The sequence below is a fragment of the Rhamphochromis longiceps genome, linkage group LG12 (assembly GCF_057381845.1).
Source record: "Rhamphochromis longiceps isolate RC_006_pf linkage group LG12, R_longiceps_female_GT1.1, whole genome shotgun sequence".
NCBI classification, from domain to species: Eukaryota; Metazoa; Chordata; class Actinopteri; order Cichliformes; family Cichlidae; genus Rhamphochromis; species Rhamphochromis longiceps.
This window is the reverse complement of record NC_140568.1, coordinates 31,049,463-31,065,047: the sequence shown is the minus strand read 5'-3', so window position 1 is coordinate 31,065,047 and position 15,585 is coordinate 31,049,463. Positions and strand designations below refer to the sequence as shown.

General features: G+C 38.7%; 2 protein-coding genes across 2 annotated transcripts; one reads left to right on the top strand and one right to left on the bottom strand.

The window, feature by feature from the left end:
- Positions 1–671: 671 nt before the first annotated feature.
- On the bottom strand, positions 672–6,577 carry tspan36 (tetraspanin 36). The gene is made up of 7 exons (XM_085425778.1): positions 6,373–6,577; positions 3,428–3,619; positions 3,110–3,184; positions 2,854–2,952; positions 2,274–2,423; positions 1,913–1,996; positions 672–1,493 (listed from the first exon to the last, which is right to left on the bottom strand). The coding sequence occupies exons 1-7, from the start codon at positions 6,424–6,426 to the stop codon at positions 1,419–1,421; spliced, it is 729 nt and encodes a 242-aa protein (XP_085281904.1). The 5' UTR covers positions 6,427–6,577; the 3' UTR covers positions 672–1,418.
- A 3,011-nt stretch (positions 6,578–9,588) lies between these two features.
- On the top strand, positions 9,589–10,426 carry LOC146657584 (histone H1.5). The gene has a single exon (XM_085426996.1). The coding sequence runs from the start codon at positions 9,665–9,667 to the stop codon at positions 10,223–10,225; it is 561 nt and encodes a 186-aa protein (XP_085283122.1). The 5' UTR covers positions 9,589–9,664; the 3' UTR covers positions 10,226–10,426.
- Positions 10,427–15,585: the final 5,159 nt, after the last annotated feature.

Genomic DNA, 15,585 nt, shown 5'->3' with positions numbered 1-15,585 from the left:
GATAAAAGGTTCTCTAGCACCATATACAGGATTTTATATGTTATTGCAACTAAATACACAGCATCCAACATGACTATGCATTATCAAATGTCACAGCTGCAAACTGAAAAATTGAAGGAACAAATAGGGAAACAAATGAGGATTGAAGTGTGAACAGCTTGAATGTGTCATTAATTTCAAAAACGTAGTACAGGGATCATTTGAGATTAAATGGTTGAAAATAGTTTTATCTACAGCTTCATCAGTGTCTGCTATATCAGTTTCCTCTTGCACATTGATTGAATAATGATCTCCTGGACAGGAGTCTGTATTATTTATCTCTTTGAACGCTAACTTTGCTTATGCAATATGAATACTCCTATCTTCTGTATGTGCCACACTGAGGGGCCTCTTTATCAGCAGAGTCAGGAGGTAACAGATAAATGCTTTGGGTCACGTTTAATAGGATGCTCTGAACACCGTGCAGCAGTGAATAGTAAAGCTAGAAGGCACTAAAGTGGGCACAGGAGTAGACAACTGCTCCCTCTGCCCTCAGTTCAGAACAACAGCAACAGAAACAAGAAATGCGATGCTTGCCATTTCTATAAAAATCATTGAATGTTGCAAATAAGTTGACAAAGAAAAAAAGAAAAAGAAAAAAAAAAAGAAAGTGACACAACCACACCACACGCTTGTGAGATATTCACCTTTTTTAATTTAGAAATATAATAAACACAGTAAAAGTCAAAGTGGAACTACAACTCAATTTACCAGAGTTAACTGACCATAAAGTGTTGCATGTATTCATTCGTGCAGGTGGTTATAAACTCTGCTGTCCTAGATAAGGCATATAACTGCTGTCTTTTTGTTTACGATCGCATACAGCTTAAAACAAGGACAGAGCTCATTCATTAAAGTACAGTGGAAATGCAAAGCGTAATTTCCTCTTAATGAGTATCTACAAGATGCAGCAGGGCAGGAAGGGCCCAGCAGGATTTACAAGCACATGAGTAAATGTTCATATTCGTTCTCTTTTTTTCCCCCTTTGATGAAATGGCAGCTATGACGATGGCCTGCGCTGGAAGCACAATCGAGCTGCGAACAACATTTATGATTATTTAAACTATTTTGAAAACGATACCAAAGAAATGAAGGAGAGAAAAAAAAAAAATTCCAAACCATAGCTGGAAAACAAAAACAAAAACTACGAATAAAGAGCTGCGTTCACATTAACCAAAAAGATTCACCAAGATTTCTTTCGTGCAGGAATGTTCCGGTATGACCCCATTAAGGCCCAGACAATGATCGTCATGTAATTACTTAAATAGAACTAGAAGAGCACAACGAACAGATGCTTCTGTGCAATGTAGAGCAAGCACTCAGAAATCCCAGTGGAGCTAAATGAGGAGGAGGTACAGTGGGAGGTTGCGGGAACTGTTTCAAGCGTAGAGGGGTTCGTAACCATTCCTTCGGCTTTTACAGGTTATCGCACACACGCTCACCATCCCAAAAAACTGGAAAAGGAAAAAATAAAAATCAGAGACACAATTAAAATACGTTTTCTGTTTAGGTTACATGAACCGACTAATAAGGGGGATGAAATTTTTTATCTTACAAACCTATCACAAAGTTTGGCTTCCTGAGTGAAAAAAAAAAAAAAAAAAAAAAAAAAAAAAAAAAAACCTTGAAATATATATTTATATATAAAATTGAATTATGTAACACCCTACAATAATACAGACATGCTTGCAGGAAATTTTTTTTTTTTTTTTTTTTAGAATTTCTTTAACAATTCATTTTTTTTCTTCACATAGAAGACAAAATGATCACACAAGTGCTAAGTTAACAAATCCATGCACTTCAGAGTTTGAAAGACGCAGGTCAATGACATATCCTCATTTACCTGCCAAACCACATTTAAGCTTGGTCTTACCTTGATGATGGCAAAAGCAACAACGACCAGCATGGCGTAGGTCAGAACATCCTGTATGAACTTCTCCAGCTTGGGCTCACAACCCTAAAAACACATACACAATCGTTGTGAGTATACATACAGTACATGCACATCAAAGGTATTTACTTGACTTTAGCTCCTTTTTTGTTGCCTTTACTGCTGGGAGTTTTTGCAGACTTAAAAACTGTCATAATAACATTTTTTTTAATCATTAAAAAAAAAAAAAAAAAAATCTGAGACTGAATGACAGAAGTATCCAAACTGCAGGTGAACACGCAGTCAGAGTAAACATCGTACAGTCCAGAGAAAGACAAACACGTGTGACTCAAGTGTGATTCACCTCAGTGTTAAACTGGTCCTTTTCTTCCAGTCTGCCATTGCACTGTGGCGATGAGGAGTTTTTACAGCAGGACAAAGGCAGCGTTTTGTTTGTAGAAAAATAGGTGGTGTTGGTCCAGTCGGTGTAATTCTTGACACCGCAGCACTTTAACTGCAAAAAGTCAAAGAGAAGAGGGTCATGTGCAAACGGAAACTATGATAAAGGTACAGGTAAAGATAAAGGTCCTACAAGAAGTTGAGCTAAGGGAAATATGGTACTGCGGCTGTGTTGCAGTGTTTCAAGTTTTGTACACACTGGATCGGTTTCTTCTTCTAATCCAGTTATCAGTTTCCCACAGTTACGTTTGACAGACACAGGAGAAGTAAAAGTGGTGCATGTAGGTCATGAAGCTGTAAAGTGCAACGACTTCCTATGAACTTCATTTTTATTTTTATTGTTGTCTTCTGAAGACAAAATTGGAGGGAGAAGAGGAAGTGAAACCATGTAAGAGAGAGAATGCACACAACAACAAAAGAGACAATGGAGAATGAAAATAGAATCAAGAAAACAAATCTATTATCAAAGTGGAAAATACACTAACCAAAGTCTGCATGCTGTCCACTGCTTCGGTATCAGAGTTCTTCTCCCCATTATACTTGGAAAGAGAGTCTCTTATGGGGCTCTCAAGCTGTCCATTGATCTGTTGAGAAACAAATCCCCCCCCAAATGTAAGCAGTCATGTAAGTTAACCGTGAGCTACGACAAGTATATTTTCCCTACTGTTACTTAAAATAAATAACTAAACACAGATTAATATTCTAGGATTATTTAGAACACCTGAAGCGTCTGTGACTCACCTTGCCGCGGTAGATGAAGCTAAACACCAAAGCAGTCACTTCAGCTGCAAAGATCAACATGATGATCAGAAAGAACTAAAATGAATGGAAAAAAGAAATGAGATGTAAATTTGGATCCTAAAACAGAGCGAAAGATCAACAGAAACAAACATAAATGTAACAGAAAGGATGGTAAGTAACTTCATAGCTGAGGTGATAAGGGTTTGCTCTTGGGCTTCTACCTTCAGATTTTACAGATGAGCATATAAACATTAAGGAATTGGGAATATGATTAAGGCACAAATCACGTCTTGTCCTAATTCCCTCACACACACTTACAAAGCTGAGGCCACATTTGGACTCGCGGAGGGTTGAGCAGCATCCCACGATCCCAACAAAGAACATCACCGCACTGATTCCGATGATAATGGCTGCTGGGATTAGAGTTGACTTATTTTGAATCAGACTGTCAAAGCTGCCGAAGGACTTGATCACGTAGTGACCGACATAGGCCAGTCCTGCTCCTGCAGCCTGAAGGAAATGGGGATAGAACAAAAAAAAAAAAAAAAAAAGATTCCACTATAAATAAACACAGGTTACAATAGATGCTAAATCATCTGCACCTTCACAAGTCATTCTGACGATTTCATGAAGAAACTGACGTTCTAGACATGAAGTTGCTAGAAACCAGACTGCAACCGGTTTTTAAAAGCTTACACTGTTAAAATTCGAGTCAGTCACATGCTCCTTGCTTTGTCAACACAACATTAAAACCAGACACACCGCATCATACTTCCTCCTCTACAACACTTCTGTTTCTGACATGTTACACTGGCCAAACCTATAACTGTTAAAATCAATTATTTGTTTTAGTTCTATTTTTTGTATTGATTTTAAAACTTTTTGTTAAAACTGAGCACAAAGATGTTTGTTCTTATTTTTCTGTCCTACTGGCTCTCATGTGATTAACATACTCTGTGAGAGTCACTGATAGTCTGCCCCATTGAACTTTGATGCATATCTGGCGTTAAGTCACACTGCCATCACGACCTTACTGCTAGTCATGCTTTAGTAGTGAGATCACCAGTCATATGACCGCAGGTATGAGGGCCAAGTTTGTGCATAGGGAGCTCACGCCTAAAAACAAAGGGGAAAAAAAAAAAAAGAATCACACTGATTCTTCACACTGAAAAAAAAAAAAAAAAAAAAAAAAAAACCTACTGTAGCAATGACAAAAAAAAAGATATTTAAAAAAGGCTTCATTAACTAATAAGCTAACATTTTTGTATCTAGTCTATGAAAGATTCTTTCTTCATACGTTGGTGATGTCAGTCAGAACACAGGAACAGAGGTGTTAACCAGCAACGTTTTCATTTCTGTAGCAGACGGAAAGTCTCACACACAAAGTTTCCCCGAGGTAAGTCATTCATGCAATTTTCAGTTTTACTTCCCCTCATAGTTAAGCAACTTATACATTGGTTGCTTGTGTCTAGCGCATCCTAACAATTCACTTTGTAGCTCAGCCCCATGACTCACTTTTCTTGATCACTTCACGGTCACGGGAACCCTGTGGGTTTGTTACGCTGTGCCCCCCCCCGCCCATCCAGTGCTCACCCCCTAATCCCTCCAGAATCTCAGATCCTGGGGCTCAGAAGCAGCACAAAGAGGCTTACACAACGTAAAACGCAACCTCTCTGGAATGTAACTAGCTCTCTGAGGCCATGAGGGGTTCTCTGAAGGTCCAGCTTCAATCTGATTCCAGGAAAAGACAAGACTTACTGTAAATTTTGTGAACCAGGAACCATTTAACTTATCGTTTCCTTAAATCAGATACATGAACTTTATTGCTGTGAAGCAGCAGAAATCCTGTTTTATAAAAGCAAACTATGAACATGTTCACTAAATCTAACCATGAAATATCAGCAACTGTTTAAAACACGTGTGAGGATCTGTGTAATGTTTATCACTGTGGGTCATAGTTCAGTTCAATCTTTTGAATGATTTTCTTTAAACAATCCCCCAGAATGAAACTGGCTGTTTATCATTTAAAAAATGTTCACTTTCCCACAGAAAGCTGAAACTCCTTAATTTATCAAATTGCTGGGTATATCATGAAGGTCAATAGTTAATTCAACCGGATACGTGATTTCTTCATCAACTCATGTCTAATCAGGGCTCTTGCTCTGATAAATCAGCAACAAAAAAAAAAAAAAAAAAAAATGTCAAACTTGCACATTCAGCCTGAAGCTCAAACACAGGAATGCTGTTTGTTGGCTAAACAATCTCAGCAGGTTTGACTAACTCCACATCTGAGCTGTGCAACAAAGGAGGAAAAAAAACAAAAAACAAAACAAAAGCAGAGGTGTTTTTAAAATATGGAGTCATTTGTTGTCTGTAATGCTCACATGCTGGGAGGGAGTGAACATTACTGAAATAAAGTGAAGGTCAGAGAAATGCAATAACACCTTCATTTAATTCAAAGAGGCTCGGTAATCCAACCCAAGGCTGCTGGATGTAAGATGGTAAGTGTGGCATAGAAAGAGAAAGTATACAGGCTGGAACAGAAGATAGGAAAACTAGGAAGTGGAGAGGAGAGGAAAAAAGGATTTGAATACTCAAATTAAAGCACGTCCATGTTGTCTCTGGTAAATAATCACACACACAGGCTGTTTCTGTCTTACAGTTATCCAATTAGACACACACATTAACCACGGAAGGGACAGGCTGGGAAATTTACCCACTCCTTTCAAAAGCCTTCGTAAGGTCACTGAAGAGGACACAGGCGGGGAAGCTTGGGTTTATTAAGTCAACATTAACGAGCAGCACACAACTGAAAGTACTCCAACACAAAGACAGACATGACTGCACGAGGGAGTGAATGGCCGGAAAAATAAGAGCAGAGTCGGGCAGGTCAGTGATCTCATGAAAATTTCCCAGGCCTTTTTATTTACATACGTTAGAAGTCTATTAAAGGGTAGGTGGGGTGAAATGAGGAAGTGCTCTGTAATGCTGCGACTGTGCTAGAATAAAAAAAGGAGGGCGGGGGGCTGACTACTGGGATCTTTATCAAACCATAATACTGATTTGTTTACACCCCAAACAGCACAATTCACACAGGAGGAGTAAAGAGAAAACAAATAGCAGCAGATTTTTTTTTTTTTTGAGAAACACAAATAGAAAAGCCCCCACATATTTATTTTTTCCCTTTCCGCATCACAGAGCGTCGTCAGTAGGAAATAAAATCTCTGCAGGTGGACGAACGACAGAATTACACAGCGACTCACCCAAAATATCAAGCTGATAAACAGGAGGATGATCTTGGCGACTCCGCAGTCCATGGCGTCTCAGTGGATGGTGGAGGAGAGAAAGAAAAAGACCGAATGTCCAGCTTTTTATGTCGCTTTTTATGTACGCCGAGTTTCTCCAGCTGCCCGCCCGCTTTGGTCACAAGTTTCCGTTGTGTTCTGACTGTACCGACTGATCACCTGGTCACATGATGATGGGAGGAGAGCAAAGCTACACAGCAGATCCTGCAGCTCCCCCTCCCACTCCAACCCGTGCATCACGTCATACATCAGTCTCACACGAGGAAGCCCGAGACTCTATCAAGCTGCTTGATATCACACGCGTTTTATTTTGGTTAAAGGATTTTAACATAATTTTGCGTAGAAAGGATTCTACTTTTAAATGCCTTTGGCATTTAAAAATGTATTTTTATTCATTCCCCCCTTTAATTCAACATGCAGTTCAGTTAAGTTCCATTATAAAGCCAAAGATCTTATAAATTTGTAGAAAATAAAATTACCTATTTGCAGTTTGTGACAACCATTAGAAAAATAAAAATAAAAACAAATACACAAAGGATGGAACTTCCAATGCTCGAGGCAAAGAAGAGTGCACATAAGCAGCATGCTTTTCATATCACTGCATGAGGAAGGTGTGTTTAAGCTTACTGTTTAAGCATACATTTTTTTGAAGGTTATGTCTCAAATTTGCATATTGGTTTTAATCCCACCGATGTGCTCCAGTAATGTAATTTAATGTTGGCATCAATTATACAGTCATTGGTTGTGAAATACAGCACAAGATTCATTGTCCTTCATTGTCTAAGTATGTGAGATAATAGGGGGGTCACATTTCTTTTTTTAATTGTTATTAATAACAGAAAAAATATGTATTTTAGTCGTGTGAAGCATGCTTAAGTAGTGACTCTTTTTGCAGTAACTCTGAGGACAATAGGCAGCTATTCTTTCGGATTGAGTCAAAAGGTTATGTGGATGGGAGTTATAGAAAGAGAAAACCACAACACAGACAATTTGCAGCCACAAAAACAATTGTTTTATTCAGAGTAGTTCAGCAGAAGGCTTCGTTTGACCTTTATGCGCTCAGTTCTGTATCACTGCAAGAGATTAAAGCAACTGACACATTTAGATTAAAGCAATTGACACTCATTTAAATGAATGCGGGAGCGGCAGAAATATTCAGTTGCTCTTCCGACTGTGACATGGGTTATAACTCTTAAACCACGGCTGCACGCTATTCAGAGGAACACGTAGAAGCCTCGGAGTAGGTCTCTTTGCCTATAGAAGTAAAGGTTTTGTATTGATAATGAGGCCAAGATGACCAACAACTGCAAAATCAGTCAAGGCTTTGTTGTTAAAGAGGATGAAAGTCCAGCATCTGCCAGGGAGTTTCTCCCACTCTGGGTCCAAATCCCAAGAGTTTATTGCAGCCTTATCAGACGTGCTGCAGTATACCTGCATCATCCTGCTCTGCATACAAGCCCACGATTAAAAGCTTCCACACGCGAGAAATGGAAACAAAAACTACACATCTGAGGCTTTCAGTGGGCACTTCAAGCTGGTCTCCCGTGACAACACTCTCACCACCTACAGGTGTCCATCAGAACTGCACTCCAGCCAAACAAAACTCCAGTGTTTGTGAGGAGGCGCTATCAGCGCACTACAGAAGGCACGGAAACATTTGCCAATCTTTTCCCTCGCGCGCAAGCACACACAAGTACATATCTTATCTCACATTAATAATAAGAAAACAAACAAAAGTAGCGCGAGAAACCACGAAGAAGAGAAAAACACATCCCTCTTTCACTGGAGACGTTTTTGATGGATTGCACTAAGACTGTAATATTAAAACATTCCCAGAAGTATGTCTGATAATTGCATTCATTTTAAAACTGATATAAAAATAATATAAAATTAATATAAAACAAAGACTCCAATGTTGGACTACACGATTTAGTTTTTTCTGGTTTATTTTCCCGCTGTTTGGCTCCACCTGTGGCAGATTTTATTGCGTGTTTTTGTAAACAAATATCACAACCCCCCTGTCCCCCACGGGTATGTAACAATCCTGTAAAACCCAATAAAACCGATGGTTTATCATTAAAAGGTCAAACAGCTAAGCCGTGTAAAGCGCGTCAGAGTGCCTGAAGTTTGTTTTGGTTTCACAGATGCGCAAGTAAAGGATGGTTTTTGTACATTCATGTGTGCTGTGCTGTTTTACCAAAACCAATTAAGTGCAGTGTAATGAAACATGATTCGTGTTTTTGCATTTATATGCGCAGAACTGTTATAATCTCATAAGTGAAGTTATTTTTGCACAATTTTTACGCAGCAGTTCCTCATAAAAGTTAATTGATGCATAAATAAGAAATGATCTAAATTCAAATTAATTTAAATTTATATTTATGTACAAGCACCCCACTGGAGTCATTCCACAAAGTGTCTCGTTAAAAAGAAAGCCCGGGAAATTAATCAGAAATTCGTTTCTTGGGCTGCCCCTCCTCACAGGCTGATAACTGCTCTGGCTTTGGTCCATCTATACACAGGGAATACACAATGTATAGCCTTAATTTCACTTTCATGTTACATATATTCATATCAAACAAAATTTTCTATTAATTATACTTTAACACATCATCCCCAACTCAAAGACCGCCCTTGCTTTGATTCCAAGTTGAATATTTATCATTAGAAGTCTCTCTGTGGTTACCTCGAAATAGAATCAAGGGAAGTGTGTTTCTTGAGTCTTCTTTAGGTGAAAATATTTCACAATAACGGTGGAAATAAAACTAAATTTTGGGCTCGGTGTACTAGACACGTCGCTATGTTAGAGTTTATTTAATTGTAAAACTTTTTTCTTACTTATTTGGGAAATATAACATAGTCAAAATGTTAAAAGCACGATTCCCACATTGCATTCTTCGTTTGTCAGCTTCTAATCGCTCAACAGGTGCTAATATATTTGAACGCATGCTGAATAAAAACACACAGACAGACAGTTCACATTTCCCTGATTGCTGTGAAGTGACTTTTATATAGTTGTATGACAATTAACGTTGGAATTTTAAAGAATTATCCAGTTGAAGAAAACACAAATTTGATCAAGTGGCGGAGGAGGAGAAGAGGCGCACTGTGGCAGTGGGACTGACTCTACACGGTTCTCATTGGGGTTTTATAAAGCCTCAACCAGCCAAGAGGGCAAGCAGAGATATCACTCTCTACTGATTCTGTCTGTGGCCCTCACTGACTTCATCTCGGTATCACAGCTGTTACAATGTCTTCTGCTGCGATTGCTTTGACTCCGCCAGCTCCGGCCAAATCTCCTAAAAAGAGAGCTAAGTCTCCGAGGAAGAAAACAGGCCTGACTGTGTCAGACTTGATACTGAAGGCTCTGTCCACATCCACACAGCGTGGCGGTGTGTCTCTGGTAGCCCTGAAGAAGGCTCTGAAGGCCGGTGGATATGATGTGGTGAAAAACAATGCCAGGATTCTCATCGCCGTGAAGCGCTTGGTGACCAAAAAGTCTCTGGTCCAGACCAAGGGCAGCGGGGCTTCGGGCTCTTTCAAGCTCAACAAAAAGCCCCCCACACCTAGGAAGAGGAAGGTGGTGAGAAAGAAGAAGCCAAAGGCGAAAAAGGTCAAGCGGGCCAGCGTCAAGAAAACAGCAGCAGCAGGAGCCACTCCTGCAGCCAAGAAGTCCCCCAAGAAAAGGAGAAAGTCAAAGAGCCCGAAGAAAGCCAAGAGACCCGCTGCGGCCAAGAAGCCCAAGAAGCCAAAGAGCCCAAAGAAGACCAAACGCAGAGTCTCCAAGACCAGGTCTGCTGCCAAGAAGTGAATGCTCTTCCACTGAACACTAAATGCCGGTCTTTGTGGACTCTATGCGGACTGAGCTGCATTCAAGTCAAGCTTTAAGTAGGTTTTTTTTTCTAAAGTAGAAAAAATGAACTCGCAGTTTGTACAAGCCTTTCTTTCCTGCTTCCTGTCATGATGTTTTAATGAACTGAATAGCACTTGCTTGAAATAAAATTATTTTCATTTACAGAGCGTACAGTGTGCTTTTATCTGAAAAAGAAATTCTCCAGCCTGATAAAATTTAATTGAAAAACAAACAATATCGGGAAAAGAAAAAAATCGATGTTTTCTGAACGGCGGTTAACTTTTTTTGGTGCGTGACGCCTTAACAGCTGATTTGCCTGACTCACGGCTAAGTTTGGGAGGAGTGCGTATTACGCGCAATTACTCACAATTACGCACAGGGAGCTAGTTTCCCAGAGTTATATAGTTTTCAACTCTATGTAATCCGTTTCTTGGGAAGTGGTAGATTATCTTTTTTAGTCCCACAGTGTCAAACGATTTTATGGAAGATAGTAAGTAGTAAAACAAACAAACAAACAAACAAACAAACAAACAAACAAACAAACAAACACAAAACTTTGGGCCATCCTTATCCATATGTCACAACGTCGGGTTATTATCTCAAAATTCCTACTTAGTAGTCAAGTTTTTTCTCAGAAGTTTGAGTTATTAAATTAAATTGTTGAGATACTTATGCAAAGTTTTCACTTTTCCTATTATTCCACATTGATTTAAAAAAAAAAAGAATAGATAAAGAAACCGGTTAGATACTCATATAAATGTGAAAAAAGGAAAATCGACAGGAAGTGACACCCATAAGAGTTCACCAATACTAAGAAGAGTGAGGCTTCATGGGCGTATCACAACATGGTTTCCGCTCATCTCCCAAAAGGGGCTTATTCTATCACACTCATCATCGCAGTTTATGACTGAATGTACACAGCAGAGGACAGCTGTTACTCTGAGCTTAGCATGAGAACGTGATAGGGATGAAGGGGTGATATTGTTGTTAATTATTATATTCTGACTTCATGAGGTTTTAAACTAATGCGAAATAATCTACAAAACCATTCACACCAGGGGGTACCTCAAAAATAATTATTTAACTACTCAGAAATTACACCCAGTTTCACAAAGGTTTAAGTATAAATAGACTCCTGACTAAAAACCAAGCTCACAGCTTGACCAATTAAAGACACGTGATACAAGTAAGTTAAAATGACAAAACCATCAACAGTAGATTTATATAAGGCCTCTCAAACTAAAGCCTACATTTAAAATCACACCTTGATTGCGTTTTGAAGGTGCTTCACAGAAGCAAAACAAAGAAAGACTGTAGGTATCCAAACAGCAGTGACTCGCGCCACTGTGCGATTCATTAGCTGAGTGGTTTAGTGTTGCCACCTGCTGGCGGGATTAATTAACAACTGTTAACTGGAAATGTAGGCAACGTTTATCTGGGGTCAGATGCATAGACTGTGTGTGGTTTAATTTCACTGTAACATGCAGATTACTGACGAAAAATGTAACCAACTAAGTATTTTACAGAACCCTATTGCACAAATACAAGCTGGCATCCCTCTCACTCAAAAAATTGTCATAAAACTGAGTGAGCTTTTTTTTTTCTTGTAAATTAAATAACAGATGAAAAATGTTAAAATTGTTTAAAATGGAGACAGTGCCCATGCTACTGTAATGTATTTCCTGTAACTCTGGAAGTTTTACTCCGTTTGTCAGTGGCAGAGCATGAGAGAGGAACTGAGAGAAAAGTGTGAACATAATGATTTATTCAGTGCCAAACATTAACCCAAAATAAACCGAAACAAATAACAATCAGTTGTTCTCCCTTTGCTGTTTTGAATTGATGCATTAATTGAAATTCTGCAGTTTATTCGTACAAATCGTTTTCTTTTTGTTTATTTTTTCCATTAAAATATGTAGTTTGCTAAAGATTAGAACTTTATTGTTGGGCTTAGGAAGTACCAGGAGATCATTGGCCATGTAAAGTGGTGCATTTGAGTTTATGAACAGTTTTCAATTGTCTGCATTTCTTTATGAATATGACCTAAATCATCATCAGGTCTGCACTCAAATAGACATGATGATGAATTGGATTTTACGGAACCGTATGTTTGAAAACAAAGCATGGCTATACATTTACTTCATGTTTTCTGTTTAATAATAAAACTGACATTGTGCTAGTCTTAGCTTAGACTAAGAATAAATGTTAGTTCCCTTTTCTGCTGCATACTTCCTCACTTGTATTTGAACAGGTAACAGTTTTTGTGTTTGTAAATACTAATAAAAAAGAAAGTAGTGAGTTACTTTTGAAATGAATAAAATAGATTTGACAGAAGAAAGCAAAGGTCCCTCGTTTACTTGCAACTCTCCTAAGTGGCTTCTCATGTTGTCCACATGGAACTTTCCTTTAAAACTGAACTTAGACAATTAAAAAACACAAATCACTGTGTTATCTGATAGTCCAATTGCACAACAGATTCAGCATCATGGCTGTTACCTAAACATTTAACCTAATAATCTCTAATGGTGGTTTTTCTGACACTGCCTTTTATTAAGGCTAGATTTTAATCTAGTCTGCTTGAAGTAATTTTTCTGTGACTGGAAATAGTCTCATTCTTCAGGTCCTTACAGTATACTGGTAGTCATGTGTACCTGTATGTAATTAAGTAGTGTGGCATGTCATAACCTGACGACATAGGATGAGGGATGAACACACAGCTAACGCAGAGGACGCGACAAAGGGCAGGGAAAAACACAGGGCTTAAATACATACTGGCGTAATAAAGGAATGCGAGACAGGAGGGAGACACAGCTGGGACAATGCAGGGACGATGAAAGAGGGGGAAGCAACACTGAAACCAGAAACATGGGACAAGGATTACCAAAGTAAAACAGGAAACTGAGAATAACATTTTATAAACAACAAATAAATAACATTTTATTTACATAGCACCTTTCTAGACAGAATCACGAAATGCTGCAAAAAGATAAGTCATGAAAGGTAAAACAGCCTGTTTTACCTTTCATGACTTATGACTTACCTTATGACTTACAGGCAAAAATGAACCAAAAGCTAGGTTTTGATATAATCTAGGCAGTCATTCAGAAGCTGGAACTTGGATAAATCTTGGGGCTTAAAACTGAATGTCATCAGTGTAACAGTGATAAGAGATGTCCTTGAAGGAGCCCATTATATGCTGGAGGGGGAGAAGATATATTAAAAACAATAAAGGCCCCAAGACCGAACCTTGAGGGACACCATAAGTAAGGGAGGTAGAGGATGACCTAAAAGCAGAAACCCCATAGAAAAACATTGGTGATGTAAATATGAGGAGAACCACTCTAAGGCAGTTCCACATACACCAACCCAAAGTTTTGGCCTTTCAAGCAGGATATGGTGGTCAACTGTGTCAAACGCCAACGTGAGGTTCAACATAAGCAGAACAGAGCATTTTCCTGCATCATTACTCATCAAAATGTTGCTAGAGACCCTAAGAAGGGCTGTTTGCGTGGAGTGAACTCTACGAAAGCCGGACTGAAACGTATCAAGAAAAGCTATCTTTGTCCAGAGCCTCTATAAGTTGCTTAGCCACAACCTCTTCTAGAAGCTTAGAAATTAACAGTAATTTAGAGATTGGCCTGTAACTGCCCCAAAGAGAAGGGTCTGACTGGGATTTTTTTAAAAGTGGGAGAATAGCAGCATTTTTAAAATAAACCAGAACTATACCAGATGCCAGTGAAAAGTTGATTAAAGTGAGCACACATGGACCAACAGACTGGAAGACATTTTTGAATAATGATACAGGTACAACAACAACAAGAGGATGCTTTCACTGAATTCACTAGTTTTACCAGCGCAGGTAGTGAAACAGGAGAGAAAGTATCCAAGATGATGGTCCGAGATGGGGTAGAGACAGACAAAACAGGTACTGATTGTAAAAAAAAAAAAATCATTCTTACATTATTAATTTTTGCAAGCAGAAAAGACAGAAAATTTTCACAATCTTCATTAGAGGAAATAGGGGCTGCAGGTAGAGCAGGAGTAACAATGGTGACTAATGGTTGAATAACACCTTATGATTACCTCTGCTCTTTGTAACCATTTGTTAGAAATAGGCAGCCCTCGCATCTCTGATAGCATTATTAAAAGAAGCTAAAAGAAATTCAGTTCACAACATGTACCTGTGCACGGTACAAGCCTGTTGCAAAAACACATCATATGTTCACATTTCTTTAGTTGACTCTAAGTAGATTTTTATGTCAAAGACAACACTTTGGAGATATAAAATAGTATTTGTGCACAAACAAAATGATTTTGCATAAGCAAAACCGGGCATGTGGTGCAATTTAAAAAATAAATAAATAAAAGAGGGAAATGCACAATCACAGGACAAAAGAAGAAGTTGCAGGCCTAAAAAAAACATCAACAGCAGATGAACTGTATCTAAAAGTCCTGTCCTTAAGAAACAGGAAAGACTCTAAAAGACCTCGCACGGGACCTGAAAACTGCATCTGGGCCTTGAGTCAAAAGTTAAAATGATCTCATCAAAAGGGCGGCTGTCAAGCCATTCTTAAGGAAGGGAAACAGGAAAAAAAAGCCAGATGTATGCCAAATTACACAAGAAATGGAGTGGAAAATCAGGGACAACGGGTTTTATGAAGTGATGAACCCAAACTTGACCTTTTTTAGTTGATATTGCATGTGTGGAGGAGGTAAGGAAAGAGGTAGAACAGTGGGGTGTTGCATTTCAGACAGTGGTGTTGGGGATCTTGTCAAAACTGAGGTCACAATTAAGGCTTTTTCCATACAGCAGACAGGAAACAAGAGCTGAATGTGTGGAGAGTGCCTACCCCCCTGCCCCTTTTTTTCACATAACCAAAAGAAGTCACATCATAAATAAACTATTGGAAATGAGGTAGACATCACCATGCATGTAAGAGGAAACATGCAGAAAGCTTATTATCAACTTCTGGGTAGAAACTGAGAAATTTTCAGGAAAACCCCAATGACGTGTACTCATGTGACTTACTTGCAAATACGTGTGAAAACAGACACAACATGTTTTCAGATCAACTTTCAGTTCCTTTTAATATGAGGAAGACTTAACCAGTCTACCCGTTTCTGGTGCAGAGGTTTTTGATTTTACTTCTCTTACTTAAATATTATTTTCTTTTGCCAGATTATTGTGCATTTTTGCAAGTTTAATAAATATTTTTTTCCTCCTAGGAGCTCTCATTTACCCAACTAACTGCACTTTCCTATGAATTCATTCAATTTTGAATTCATTTCAGCACACTTTGCCACTGACTGATGAAATA